We start from the raw sequence: 15,713 nt of genomic DNA on the forward strand, positions 1-15,713 counted from the left end.
ATAGATGGAAAAGCAGTTGTGCAGAAGCTGCAGAGTTTGAAAGGGGTATTAGGCAGTGGCTACCATTGATTTCTCTAACTTCTGGTCACCAGTCCCCTCTGTCTCCATACCCTCCTCCCCCACTATCATTTCCCTTTATCTCTCAGAGAATTCATTGTGTCAAAGAATGTACACAAAGGAAGCAAATCCTTCAGCCCTCTTCCTTTTTCCTCATGAATACTGTCTTCATCACAACTGCATTTCTCCACATAAGCCAATCAAGATTTCAATTGGTCTGAGGCTGGTCTGCATCTCAGCTTAATTTATCAGCCTAATATCCTCTGATGTGCTGAGCTGTCAGCCTCAGTGTTGAGTGTTTCAGTTAACTCAGCAATCTCACCTATCGCAGAAGAAGGTACCAGAAGGTTGTGGTATAGAGGTCGATGGTCCGGGTGCAGGTTGATGGGAGTAACCCATTTAAATAAAATAGTTCAGCACGGACTAGATGGGCTGAATGCCCTTTTTTGTGCTATACTTATCTATGACTCTGTTTCTTTTACACCTTCTGTGTGAAGAATTGTTTTCTTATGTTATCCTGTACAAAGTGCTATTGATGCTTGATTCTGAAATAGAAGCAGAAATCACTGGAAACACTCACCAGATTAGGTAGCATCTGTGGAGTCAAAGCCAGAGTTAAATCAAATGCTTCAATAGTCCTTTCGTCGTTTCACTTCTCAGCGTGACCATTCCCTCTGTGATATTCTAATCCTATCAATATTCACTCCTCTTCAATGGCGTCTTCCACACAACTAATGGAGATGACGTATTTGCTCCTTTGATCTTCCCTGTCAGCATTGGAGAGACCAAAAGCAGATGATCAACCATTTTATTAGCCACCTCTCTTTCTTCTTCAGACATAACCACATGCATGCAGTCACCTGTCACTTCAATTCTCTAATCCACTCCCACCAAACCCGTTCTTACATTATTTGAAAGAAACACTATTAAAGTTTGAGGATCAAACTCAGCTGAACTTGTCCCATTTGCACCATGGCCTCAAAGCTCTTGGGTTTAACACTGGCCTCGGTTGCTCTTAGTGTGGAGTTTGCATGTTTTCCCTGTGACCATGTGGGTTTGGATGGTTGTTTTAGTTACTTCTCATATCCTAAAAATGTGCTGAATAGGTGATTGGTTACTGGCAATTCCCTACTTCCTCAGTGTGGGTAAATGGGAAAACAAGTCAGAGAGTCGACAGATGTGTGAGAGGGAGTAAACGGCACAAAGATGCGAAAATAGAGAAAGGGATTGAGTTAGAACATCTGGGATCCAGTAGGCTGAATGGTTTCCATGCGCGTCAAAATAAGTAGGAAATTCTCCTTCACTTCTCTATATAAGAGTGAATAAAACTACATTTTTGTGCTGTATGCCTGTTTTGGACCAGCAACACTCTAGTGATTTTCCATTCTCTCCTGCCTTAACCACCAATTAGACTATATGTCCACTTTACCAACTCAGATGCCACCAACAATTTCGGGCCTATGACTTACACTACAAACCTGTCTTCAATTCCACACACTTTACTTTCTCACAATCTATCTTCTTTATGGATCTGTGCCAATGCCTTGACAAAGATTTGCTTTAAGTTCTCTTTTCTTTTTTTCCCTCCCTGCTCCACACTTAATTCTCCTAGTATGCTGAATTTCCACTATTGGCATGCTTTTAAGCATCTTCTTCCATTTTATTTTCTATTGCAATTGACCAACAAGGCATTTTTTAAGTTTTCACTCCAACTTCCTGATTGGGTTTCTGGCCAACTAATGCTGAAGTCATATTATAGATCAATATCCAGTGCAATATCCACAAGCAATTCTATCTATGTAACTGGCTAGATTTTAGATATTGCCTTTTTAGTCCTGCTAAACTGGTGTCTGTGTGTAAAAGCAAATGTACAGCTCAAGGGCTTCCCTCTGGAAAGTGGACTGAGGAACCAAGGTGGCGTGATACTATTCATGTACTTCACCTCTGTGGGAGCAGCATTGATAGTGATGGGTGTCTGGATTGGTTGGTGGGAGTGCTGGCACCATTGGTGGAGATGTTGTTCTGGCAGTATGTCGGAAGGCTGGATGAGACTCTGGGCTGTGGATTGGAAGGAAGATGCCACTGAAGGTTTGTTTGAGCGGTTTAGCTGGTACATTGTTGGGAGTTTAAGCTTGATGAGTGAAGGGTATGGATTGATTATCAATAGTCAGTGGTGAAGGAGTGAGGCTATGGTGGTGCTAGGGAAGGGGAATTCAGATTAGTAGACTGGTGGTCGGTAGCCGTCAAGCAGGGTCGTGAGCAGAGAGATGAGAGAACTGTCACAGACTGTCAGTACAGTAAGGTAGTGTAGCCGTTAACATTTTGTTTTACAGTGTTGGCTAGGGATCACTGATTGGGGTTCAAATCCCGCTGCTGCCTGTAAGGAGTTTGTATGCTCCCCCTATGACTGTAAGGGCTTCCTCAGGGTGCTTTGGTTTCCTGCCTTATTCCAAAGATGAACTTCTCGGGTTAGCGATTTGTGGCATGCTAAGTTGGCATTGGAAGTGAAGCGGTATACGTGGGCTGCCCAACACAATCATTGCAGATTTTATCTGAGGCAAATGACCCATTTCACTGTATGTTACGTAACAAATAAAGATTCAAAGTGCACTTATTATCAAAGTATGTATGCAGTACACAACTCTGAGTTTCCTCTTCCCACAGACAGCCATGAAACAAAGAAAGACATCAAATACCACCCCCACAACATGCAAAATAAAAGCAAATTGTGTAAACTGCAACAAAAACAAACGAGTGAAAAACACAGAATATAAAACACAAAAATCAAAAGAGTCCAGTCCAGCTCAGGGTTTGTTATCTGTAGGCAATCCTAATTCAAAGTCACCCAAAATAGCAACAAAAAAATGAGTGACCAGAAACCAGAAACACATCACTGCAGAGCCCAATCCATAAACAGCGTTGATTAAATCTTGCCCAGAGCATCCTCTGACAGCATCGAGTGAGACAGAGGCCATGTGAACACAAGGATCTTCCTCTGGGAGCAGCGAGTCGGGGGGGGGGGGGGGGTGCGGAGAGAAGAGAGAGAGAGGGAGAGAGGGAGAGAGGAAGAGAGGGAGAGAGAAAGAGAGGGAGAGAGAGAGAGAGGGAGAGAGAGAGAGAGAGAGAGAGGGGAGAGAGAGAGAGAGAGGGAGGGAGAGAGAGAGAGAGAGGGAGGCAGAGAGAGAGAGAGAGAGAGTGAGTGAGTGAGTTTCACCCAGACACCTTCCTCTGGTCCCAGTGAGCAACAGGCTGATAGACTTCACCAAATACTTGCTGCCTTCTGCTTTCACCTCGTTGATTTCAATCTTCTTTGGCGATTTAATCAGTGAGAAATGGTCAATAGTGGGCTCGCATCCTTGGCTTTGAAGCTGCACGCTTCACTCGAAGCCTCATGGAATTCTCTCGGAGTCACCAAAGCGTCAGATCTCTCAATTGGCTTGAAAACACACCACCAAAATGTAGAACACAGGCTCCAACAGAAGCGGAACCACATATGGAAGAAAAAGAAAGACGTAAAAGAAATGAAAGAAGTAGTTTTGTGAACTATCTGGAGGATGCTGCCCTTGGTCGTGTTGTTTTCTGGCACCATCTTCTTCTGGATAAAGCTAATCTTTAAAAAGGTAGGGTGTGTAGGGGTGGGAGATCCCAGGAAGGCAGGTCCATTTACAGCTACCTATAGTTATAAACTTATAGTTTATAGAAAACTTATAGTTTTCTACTTTCCCTTGTTGGTGAACTCCTTCAGTCCCTGATACCAATGTGACCCTGAATTCCATACCACAAGAGATTGTCCCCCTCCCCATGAACTCTATACCCAACCCTCAAGGTCCTGATCCTTTTCCACTGCCTGAAGCTCGGATTCTATACGCCCTTCCTCCAGGTCTCTTCACCCTAAGGCCTGTGATCTGTCTGCTCTCTGAGTTCTCCCACACTTGTTTTGACCTGACAGTGTGTGCAGCATTATAGTGGAGATGCATACACATTCAGATCATTGGTTTACGCACCATTCGTGCCATGGATAATTTTCAAAGCCAGGGTTCCAGTACTGGACAACGTTGCCTCAGGAATGGGTAAGGCAAAGACTGCTGCATCTTTTAGGAAAAACTAAATAAATGAAGGAGGTGAGGATGCAGGACCGCGGGGGAGGACGCTGTACATTGCGGAGAGCACTGGGTTATGGGAGTGGGGGGATATCGGCCTTTCAGAGGGGGAATTTAAGTTTAGCCTTAAATTTTATCACAAAGACAAAGCCTGACTTGTTTCGTTCTATGCTGTGCTATAACCAGTTCTGGCTTCATTTTTCGCAAACGAGGAACAAGGTCTCTAACGAATAACTATCACTAAAACAAGTAGCTACCATTGAACACACCAGCCAGGAACTGCCGCTGAAAATAAGTACCACTGTGTGTCAGGCAGTAAGGAATTTCCAACGTGGGGTTGGAAGGAGAAAAGATTACTGCTGCACCTGCTGGACCAAAGAAAAAGAATAAATCTGTTCCGTTGGATAGAGCGATGAACTGATCTTTGAATGTGCTCTCCACTGAGGGTCTGAGCTTCAGTTTACCATTCATTAAATTTAATCCACTGCATAAAACACCCCAGAGAGCTTTGTTTATGAATGTACATATCAATAAACAGAAGAGCTTACCCCAAAGAGCTTGACCCAGTGCTCTAAATGCTTTCTATTTTCATGTGAATTTTACTGTTGCTCAATCATTCACTTTGACACCGGGCAAGACGTGGGAACAGATAAATCACTGCTCTGAGACTACGTGCCTGGAACACAGCATGCCCGCATACGGCCTGCATCGGGAGGTGACACTTTGACACTTTGACACTTTGCCCCGAAATTCCCCTCAGGCACTCGAGTGAGTCCCGGTCTGAAAGTTGTCCTCTGTCAATTAACCTGCCATGCTCAGCTCACAATTAGGTATAACATAGAGGGAATCTATTCTGTCCTTTCCTTCTGTAATGGCTCTTCCATGATCCAGTTCACTTTCCCAGTGCCTCTGCTTCTTCCCTTAGGACCCGTCTTTCTCAAACTAGAACAGAAAGCTGCAAGTATTTGAAATCAGAAGTGAAGAACTAATGCTGAGTATTCATAAAAGAGATGGCTGAAGAGATTGTGGAGGCATTAGTAATGATCTTTCAAGAATCACTAGATTCTGGAATAGTTAGGAAAGACTGGAAAATTGCAAATATCACTCTACTCTTCAAGAAGGGAGAGAGGAAGAAGAAAGGAAAATATTGTCCAGTGGTTGAGAAGACGTTGCAGTTGATTATTAAGGACAAAGTCTCAGGGTACTTGGAGGCACATGATAAAACAGGCTGTAGACAGCATGATTTCCTCAAGGGAAAATCTTGCCTGACAAATCTGTTGGAATTCTTTGAAGAAATAATGAGCAGGATCGACACAGGAGAATCAGTTGATATTGTATACTTGGATCTTCAGAAGGCCTTTGACAAGGTGCCACACATGAGGCTGCTTAACAAGCTACAGGCCCATAGTATTACAAGAAAGATTCTAGCATGGATAAAGCAGTGGCTGATTGGCAGCAGTCAAAGACAGGGAATGAAGGGAGCCTTTTCTGACTGGCTGCCGGTGACCAGTACTGTTCCACAGGGGTCTGTGTTGGGACAGATTCTTTTTATGTTATATGCCAATTAACTGGATGATGGAATTGATGGTTTTGTTGCAAAGTCTGCAAACAATATGAAGATAGGTGGAGGGGCAGGTAGTTTTAAGGAAGTAGAGAGGCTACAGAAGGACAGACAAATTAGAAGAATGGGCAAAGAAATGGCAGATAGAATACAGTATTGGGAATTGTATGGTCATGGACTTTGTAGAAGAAATGAAAGGGTTGACTATTATCTAAATGGAGAGAAAATACAAAAAACTGAGGTGCAAAGGGACTTGGGGGCCCTTGTGCAGAATTCCCTAAAGGTCAATTTGCAGGTTGAGTCGGTGGTGAGGAAGGCCAATGCAATGTTAGCATTCATTTCCAGAGGACTAGAATATAAAAGCGAGGATGTAATATTGAGACTTTGTAAAGCACTGTTGAGGCCTCACCTAGAGTAGTGTGAGCAGGTTTGGGTCCCTTGCCTTAGAAAGGATGTGCTGAAACTGTAGAAAGTATAACAGAGGTTCACGAAAATGATTCCAGCATTGAATGGTTTGTCATGTGAAGAGCGTTTGATGGTTCTAGGCGAGTATTCGCTGCTATTCAGAAGAACAAGGGGTGACCTCATTGAAACCCATCAAATAGTGAAAAGCATTATTAGTGTGGATCAGGAGACAATGTTTGCTATGGTGGGTGCTAAGACCAGAGGATACAGCCTTAGAGTAGAGGGGCATCTTTTTAGAATTGAGATGAGGAGGAATTTCTTTAGCCAGAGAGTGGTGAATCTGTGGAATTCTTTGTCATAGGCGACTGTGGCAATGAAGCCTTTATGTATATTTAAGGCAGAGGTTGATAGATCCTTGTTTTTTCAGGGCATGAAGGGATACGGGGAGAAGGCAGGGAATTGGGGCTGAGAGGAAAATTGGATCAGCCATGATGAAATGGCAGACTCGATGGGCCAAATGGCCTAATTCTGCTCCTATAGCTTACGGTCTTTTGCCAGGAGGCGTGTTAACTACTCCTGCATTCAATGGACCTCCCTGTGTTGCTGAGGGGAGAGCGTAGCACCGTGTAGTATTAAGCTACTCTTAGGTTGTACTGTCTGCACACCCACTTCAGGGCTTCTCTGAGTTTGTTCTCTTCATTTTCACATTGTGTCAGAAAGTGCAAGCTTTCAAATTCCCAGTGTCTGGCTTCACTTCTCCCTCATGTCCTTCATGTTTCTGTGGAGAGAGCAGGTAAGAAGACAACCCATTTTTGAAAGGCCGCGGATGCTCCAGGCTGACTTTGCACTGGTGTCCTTGGCCAGTGCACTAGCACTAGCAAAAAACCGGCACTTGGCAGGCAAATGGAAAGGAAGTAATTAATTTTGTAAAGCAATAGCACAAGCAATAGATACTGCCTTGTTAAATTCTTTAAGCTGTAGGCACTCTCTGAGGTATAATTCAGACTTTATATTGCTGTCTTTGTCATAATAACATTCTGTTTATTATAAACAGCATCAGCTCTTACTGGGAAGTGACACAGGAATTCTGGGGTAGGAATGCTGTAGCAGTGAGCCATAGACTGGAAAAGGGAAAATATTAGATATGGTCCCCTCTCTGCTTAATATGCAATAGCCCTACAAGAAAAATAAATGTCTGAGTTTCGGTACTAGGCACCTTGCTATGGTTAACGTCCTAATAACCAAAGCCCAATATTGGTTATCTGGTAGAATAATGTAAATTAAATCATATCATTTGAAAAACATAAAGTTTGCTAATTTTTCCATGTTTTGAAAATCTGAAAAAAATTTTGAACCCTAGGTTATCAATGAGCACATCTGTGCATTAGATAGATGTGGTTTCATTAAGAGTTTGCCTGACCTTCAGCATCTTGTTTGTTGCTCGGATTCCCGTGTCTGCAGTCTGTTGTCTCCCCACTTAGCATGAGTTATTAATTTTATCTTTACTTTGAGGTACAGCACGGCCTCAGGCCCTTCCGGTGCAAGTCCACGTAACCAATTACACCCACGTGACCAATTAACCCGTTCACCCGCGTGCACTTGGAACGTGGAAGGAACCCGGAGAACCCGGAAGAAACCCGTGCAGTCACGGGGAGAAAGTACAAACTGTCTACAGACGGTGACGGGAATTGAACCCACATCTCTGGCACTGTTATAACCTACTGAATACCCTAAAGATTAACCACCAGGTTGGATCAGCAGTAAGGAAAGCGAATGCTACATTGGCATTCATTTCAAGAGGAACAGTGTATAAGGGTAAGGAGGTGTTGATGAGGCTCTATGGGGCACTGGTGAGACCCCATCTGGAATACTGTGTGCAGTTTTGGGCCCCCTATCTTAGAAGGGATGTACCGATGTTGGAGAGAGTTCAGAGAAGATTTACAAGGATGATTCTTGAATGCAGGGGCTAACATATGAGGAGCGTTTGTCGGTTCTTGGACTGAATTCATTAGAGTATAGAAGAATGAGAGGGGATCTGATAGAAACATTTTGAATGTTGAAACGGTTGGACAGAGTAGATGTGGAAAGGCTGTTTCCCTTTGTGGGTGAGTCCAGGACAAGAGGCCACAGTCTTATAATTAGAGGATACCCATTTAAAACAGAGATGAGGAGAAAGTTTTTTAGCCAGAGGTTCATGGATTTATGGAATTCGTTGCCACATACAACTGTGGAGGCCCGATCATTGAGGGTGTTTAAGGAGGAGATTGATAGGTATCTAATTTGTCAGGGTATCAAGGGATATGGGGAAAAAGCTGGAAATTGGAACTAGACGGGAGAATAGTTTAGCTCATGGTGGAGTGGCGGAGCAGACTCGATGGGCCGAATGACCTACTTCTGCTCCTTTGTCTTGTGATAACCTTGTGATTTTGTTAACTGCTATGCTGCCAGTATTGCATTTGGTTCCCTTGCCCTCTCCCACTTTCTTGCTTTGAGTAAGCAAATAATCCGCGCAGAGGGATCTCCCTCTCTGCAGTGCTGCTCAGGAAAGGAGGAGGAGTGACACTACAATGCAGGTTAACAGAGGGAGGACATTGTGAGTACTGAGGCTGGCACAGTGGCCCGGCTGATGGAACTGCTGCCTCACACAGTTCCACCTGGCCATGATCAATCTTGACCACTGGTGCTGACTGTTTGGAGTTTGCATGCTCTTTCTGTGACTGGTTTCCTCCCAAATTCCAAAGAGGTGTGGATCAGTTGGTTAACTGGCCACAGTGAACTGTCCCCAGTGTACACGTGAGTGATAGCATCTGGGAGAACTGATGGGAATGGGGGGAAAAGTGTAACTGGGCAGGATGGTAGCATAGTGTTCAGCACGACTCTTTTACAGTCCCAGTAACCGGGGTTCAATTCCCACCGCTGTCTGTAAGGAGTTTGTACCTTCTCCCTGTAACCACATGGGTTTCCTCTGGGTGCTCTGATTTCCTCCCATAGTCCAAAGATCATTGGTTTAGGGGTAAATTGGGGATGGCTGGGCAGTGCAGCTTTAAGGGCCAGAAGGGCCTGTTCCACGTTGTATCTCAATTAATAAATAAATTAGTATACATGGGTGCTTGATGTGGATTCAGAGAGAATGGCCTGTGGCACTATTATGATTTTATAACTAATCTTTCAAATTGGAGGAGCATTGACTTATCTGAACATTGTGCATTTTTAAAATATTGTCTGGACATTAATGATCCCAGCGCCACTGAATATCCTGCAATATGAACCCCAGCCCTACTGACTCCGGAGAACGATGAAAAAAGCTCCTCTAACTGCTTAAATTATAAATCTTAATTTTCTTAAGTTTGCATATCTTAAAGATGCATGACTGTTTTAGCCACATATCAGGAAACAACAAAAAAAACAATCCCAGGAAGTGAGAACATAGAACAGTGAGATCTGTTTGAATGAATACAGACAATAGAACAGCTGTATTTTTTTGCCATATTATGTTGGAAAAGCCAGAGCTATTTGTCCCTTTTATATTTTAGTGGGGAATAATATCCCAGTACCCTGACACCATTGTCCTGTCCAGATAACTGAAAAAAAAATGCAATTAAGTAACATTTTGGCAGTTCTCCCTCTGGGATTTTTCGAGGTCTTCAATATCCTGGGTTATGTGAGAGAATTAAACTGGGCTCAATAGTCAAAATGAGTTGTATCGTCCATGAAGTATTTCAAAGAAGGTAAGAAATCCCCCCAGTGCTCAGACCGATATTCAATCCTTAACCACGATTATTAAAGAAAAAGATTTTCTTCACTGACTTCACACAATCTGAAGGTATTTGCTTTACATAAATTGGCTCTTAGATATTTGTCTTATATCAGTTGTGGATTGCATTCAAAAATACTTCCATGAACGTGAAAAATTTTGGGACAAACTGACCTGACATCACAAAAAAAACTTATATAAATCCCAATTATTTATTTTCCTTTATTTCACATAGAGCATCCTGTCCGTAATTTAAAAAGGGTGAGTGTTGAATTCCAGTCCTGTACTTTATTATCTCTGCTATACATCTCAATCTTCTCTACAGTCTCATGATGCTCATCAGTGATTTCCAGCATTTCATAAGCAGTCAACTCCATTAATAAAACATATTTCATATTCTAACTTAAATAGTCTTATCTCATTTATCCAGCTTTGATTATCAATAAGAAATCACTTAGAACTTATGAGAGTTGGGCCCTTAAGCCTGAGGTCAAACAACCTGATTGCTGCACCTTATTTGTGACCCACTGCACCACAGGCATTCATTTATATACTTGATTAAAAATTTAGATTTCCTGGTCTATGGTCCGAGGGCAGTTATACTGGATTAGTATGAAAGGGTGGTTGAAAGGAAGGTTGCCAATGATGGCCTTAGTGCAGGAGCAGAAGTCCAATAATCAAGTCCCTGGTGCACAATCTGCTGATAAGAGCACGTATACGGCAAGGGTATTACTGCACGACTGATCACAAATGCACTGGCCTCGCTGTTGTCCTCCTGATGGATGGAAGGGGTGGTAAACTTAATGCATCAATAAATGTCACTTGGAATTAACAAAGCAGGTACAAAAATAGTCAAAGAGGGTAAATTTATCTACGAACCACTCCCCTCCCCCTTCCTTCTAATGCTGGTGTTCACTGATATAGTGTATAGGGCTGTAGCAGTTTCGCAAGTAATCATGACAATGACTGTGATAATGGTCATCCCCATAAGGCTATCTGCCCCAGGCCTAAATAGTTTGCATGTATAAGTAGCCCATTCACATATCAATGGGCTGTATCTGTTCTCTTAATGTAGTGTGGGTTCAGATACGGAATCAGGTTTATTTATTGAGATACAGCACAGAATGCCCCTCTGGCCCTTCGAACCATGCTGCCCAGCCATCCCTGGATTTAAATCTAGGCTAATTATGGGACAATTTACAATGACCAATTAACCTACCAACCAGCACAATTTTGGACTGTGGGAGGAAACTGGAGCACCAGGAAGAACCCCATACAGTATCAGGGAGAACGTACAAATTTCCTACAGGCAGCAGTGAGAATTGAAACCCAGTTCACTGGTACTGTAAAGCATTGCGCTAACCACTACACTGTGTGCCAAGGTTTATTGTCTATATATGACGTAAAATTTGTAGTCATATGGCAGCAGTACAGTGCAAACAAATAAAATTGCTATCAATTACAAAGAAATCTGATGGCAGAGGGAAAGAAGTCAAAACTGAATCATTGAGTTGGGTCTTCAAGCTCCTCTCCCTCCGCCCTGATGGTAGAAACAAGAAGGGGGCATATCATATAACATATAACAATCACAGCACGGAAACAGGCCATTCCGGCCCTCCTAGTCCGTGCCGAACTCTTAATCTCACCTAGTCCCACCTACCCGCACTCAGCCCATAACCCTCCACTCCTTTCCTGTCCATATACCTATCCAATTTTACCTTAAATGACACAACTGAACTGGCCTCTACTACTTCTACAGGAAGTTCATTCCACACATATCCTGGATGGTGATGATCCTCAGTAATAGATTTCACCACCTCATGAAAATATGCTCAATTTTACTGAATTAACTCTTCAGCATTTTTTGGTAGTGATCTCGTGGTGGGTTTACTAAATTTGTTTCTTCTAATCTTAGAGAAAAGACTGAATGGGGGAGCTGTCTCCTTCTCTCCTGCCTCCTCTGCCTCATGCGTGGCAAAAGCTGTATGTGCTGCTGCCGAGTGGGTCCTTTGAGGTGGACGACTTTAAGGAATGACACACCTCTGCGGTTGTTGTACAGTTTTGGGAGCTGTGCTAAACTGTGTGAAATGCCATCGGAATTGTGTAGATCCCATAAGAGCACTGGCTTCTGGGTGTGAACCAGTCCAACATCGCTTTACATTGGATTTTGGCTACTTTTATAAGGGGGGGGGGGGGGTGTGTGTGTGTGTGTGTGTGTGTGTGTGTGTGTGTGTGTGTGTGTGTGTGTGTGTGTGTGTGTGTGTGTGTGTGTGTGTGTGTGTGTGTGTGTGTGTGTGTGTGTGTGTGTGAGAGAGAGAGAGAGAGAGATGGTGAGGGTGATGGGGAACATGAGTTGACGACCGCGTGTTAGTGCACCAAAAATAGCAATCCAATTCAGTTGTAGAAACATACAGCACAGAAATAGTCCCTCGCAGCCACTCACATCCATGCCAAACATTTTGTCCATTGACATTAATCCCATTTGCTTTCACTAAAGATAAAGATTGGCTTTATTTATCACATCGAAACATCAAATCTTACAGTGAAATGCTTTATTTGCGTCAAATCAAGTCAGCAAGGATCAGCCCGCAGATGTTGCCATACTTCTGGCACCAACATAGCATGCCCACGAATCGATTGTGCTAACTGCTGTGCTACCATGCTGATCTTTCAATGCCTTGCCAATTAAGGTGCTAATCTAAATGTTCCTTAAACATGGTAATTCTATTTGACTCTGACACCTCCACTGACAGCATGTTCCTGATATCAATCACTCTCTTGTGAATATTTTCTAGACTAATATTCTGACAGCAAAATGGGAGCAGTTTTGATTTGGGAATTAAAATATGCATTTTTTCATCGGAATATATAACCTAAGGAAACCCAAAGCAAGACACACAGAATGCTGGAGGTCAGGCAGCTTCTATGGAAAAGAAAATGTTTTGGGCCGAGAAGGAAGGGGGAAGATGCCGGAATGAAAGGGAGAGGGCTGGAGAAAGAGGCTAGCTGGAATGTGATAGGTGAAGCCAGGTGGGTGGGAAAGGTCAAGGCCTGGAGAAGAAGGAATCTGATAGGACAGGAGAGTGGACCTTAGGAGAAAGGGAAGGAAGGGGAAATAATAGGCAGGTGGGTAGAAGTGAAAGGTCAGATTGGGGAATAGAGGAGGGGGCCGGAATTTGTTCACTGGGAGGAGAAATTGACATTCATGCCATCAGGTTAGAGGGACCTCAGTCAGTCCGGATTGGGAGCAGCATCTCCAACACCATCACACTGCGCACGGGGGCCCTCCAGGGCTGTGTGCTCAGTCCACTGCTGTTCACTCTGCTGACCCACAACTGTGCTGCAACACACAGCTCAAACCACATCATCAAGTTCACCGATGACACGACCGTGGTGGGTCTCATCAGCAAGAACGACGAGTCAGCATACAGAGAGGAGGTGCAGCGGCTAACAGACTGGTACAGAGCCAACAACCTGTCTCTGAATGTGAACAAGACAAAAGAGATGGTTGTTGACTTCAGGAGGGCACGGAGCGACCACTCTCTGCTGAACATTGACGGCTCCTCGGTAGAGATCGTAAAGAGCACCAAATTTCTTGGTGTTCACCTGACGGAGAATCTCACCTGGTCCCTCAACACCAGCTCCATAGCAAAGAAAGCCCAGCAGTGTCTTTACTTTCTGCGAAGGCTGAGTAAAGTCCATCTCCCACCCCCCATCCTTGCCCTATTCTACAGAGGTTGTATTGAGAGCAGCTGCATCACTGCCTGGTTCAGAAATTGCACCATCTCGGATCGCAAGACCCTGCAGCGGAAAGTGAGGTCAGCTGAGAAGATCATCGGGGTCTCTCCTCCCGCCATTACGGACATTTACACGACATGCTGCATCTGCAAAGCAAACAGCATTATGAAGGACCCACACACCCCTCATACAAACTCTTCTCCCTCCTGCCATCTGGGAAAAGGCTCCGAAGCATTCTGGCTCTCACGACCAGACTATGTAACAGTTTCTTCCCCCAAGCCATCAGACTCCTCAATACCCAGAGCCTGGACTGACACCAACTTACTGCCCTCTACTGTGCCTATTGTCTTGTTTACTATTTATTGTAATGCCTGCACTGTTTTGTGCACTTTATGCAGTCCTGGGTAGGTCTGTAGTCTAGTGTCATTTTTTTCCTGTTGTTTTACTAGTTCGGTGTAGTTTTTGTATTGTTTCATGTAGCACCATGGTCCTGAAAAACATTGTCTCGTTTTTACTGTGTACTGTACCAGCAGTTAAGGTTGAAATGACAATAAAAAGTGACTTGACTTGATATAAGGTGTTGCTCCTTCGCCCTGAGGGTGGCCTATTCTTAGCACAAGAGGAGGCCATGGACTGACATGTCGGAATGGGAATTAAAGTGTTTGGCAACCGGGAAGTGCCGCTTGTAGTGGATGGTGCAGAGGTGCGCATAAAGTGATCCTTCCAACTTTCCACAGCAGCATTTCCTGACATTCAATGGCCACTTTATTAGGTACTCCTGCACACTAGCTCGTTAAATGCAAACAGCGAATATCTGAATGCTTTCAATGCACGATCTGATGCAGTGAATGATGTGACGTCAGGGAAGGCCTCTTTCTCCCTGTCTGGCCACAGCCGAAGTGAGGAGGGTCCTAGCAACGCAAACAAGATGCTGGAGGAACTCAGCAGGCCAGGCAGCATCTATGGAAAAGAATAAACTGTCGACGTTTTGGGCTGAGACCCTTCATCAGGATTTCCAGCATCTGCAGATTTTCTTGTCTTTGAGGAGGATCCTAGGCAGGGTAAACCCACGCAAAGCTGTGGAGTGAGACAACATACTTGGTCAGGTGCTGAGGGATTGTGCAGCCCAGCTAACAGAGGTCTTAACATCTCTTAGCAACAGTCCATGGACCTTGCAGGCTTCAAGATAGCCACCATCATTCTGGTGTCTAGGAGAGCGCTGGTAAATGGCCTAAATGATTACCGCACAGTGGCACTGATCTCGGCAATCACAAAGCACTTTGAGCAGCTGGTAATGGATTGTATAAAATCCCACCCTTCAGCTGCTTTGGACGATTTCCAGCTCACCTCCTGCCGATGATGCCATAGCCACAGCCCTGTGCTCTGTCCTTTACCACCCGGAAAATGACGCCTCCAACGCCAGGATGTTGTTCTTCGACTCCAGCCCAGTGTTTATCACGATCATCCCTCAGAGGCTGGTGGGTTAACTGTCCTCTTGGGGACCCAACACCACACTCTGGAACTAGGCCTTAGAGTCCCCGATGGAAAGACCGCAGTCAGCCCGAGTTGGTAGCAACAGCTCAAGCTCCAGTGTTAGGACCGCCAGACCGGGTAACAGCTTTTTCCCTCAGACTGTGAGAATAATAAATACCCTACCACCGCCGAGGCCTCGTCACCAGTACAGTGAATTACTGTTGCCTGTGCTGCGCAGTATGTGCATTTTTAATTATATTTGATTAACTTATTTGTGGTAATACCTTGTTTTGTGTGCTGTGTGTGATGTATGTTTTATGAATGCTCTGTGGTCTGAAGAAACGTTGTTTAATTTGGTTGTATATGTGTAGGCAGGTGATAACAAACTTGACTGTGGAATGATTGTTGGTGCCAGGTGGGGTGATCTGAGTATCTCCAAAACTGCTGATCTCCTGGAATTTTTCTGTTTCTAGAGTTTACAGAAATTCAAAGAATTTGTAAATCCAGTGAGTGGTGCTCTGTGAGCAAAAAATGTCTTGTTAATAAAAGAGGTCAGAGGAAAATGGCCTGATTGGTTCAAGCTGCTCAGACATCCGTGGTGTACAGAAGAGTGTCCCTGAGCGTA

The 15,713-nt window shown here is 44.2% G+C and overlaps 1 protein-coding gene across 1 annotated transcript in view; it reads left to right on the forward strand.

The window, feature by feature from the left end:
* The window catches only part of LOC140713578 (PR domain zinc finger protein 14-like), a 51,815-nt gene extending 36,840 nt beyond the window's left edge, over positions 1-14,975 (forward strand). The window contains exon 8 of the mRNA XM_073027941.1: positions 14,794-14,975. Coding sequence (XP_072884042.1) covers positions 14,794-14,975 — 182 coding nt within the window. The remainder of the gene's footprint in view (positions 1-14,793) is intronic.
* The last annotated feature ends 738 nt before the right edge of the window (positions 14,976-15,713 follow it).

Source organism: Hemitrygon akajei, chromosome 1 (genome assembly GCF_048418815.1).
Source record: "Hemitrygon akajei chromosome 1, sHemAka1.3, whole genome shotgun sequence".
NCBI classification, from domain to species: Eukaryota; Metazoa; Chordata; class Chondrichthyes; order Myliobatiformes; family Dasyatidae; genus Hemitrygon; species Hemitrygon akajei.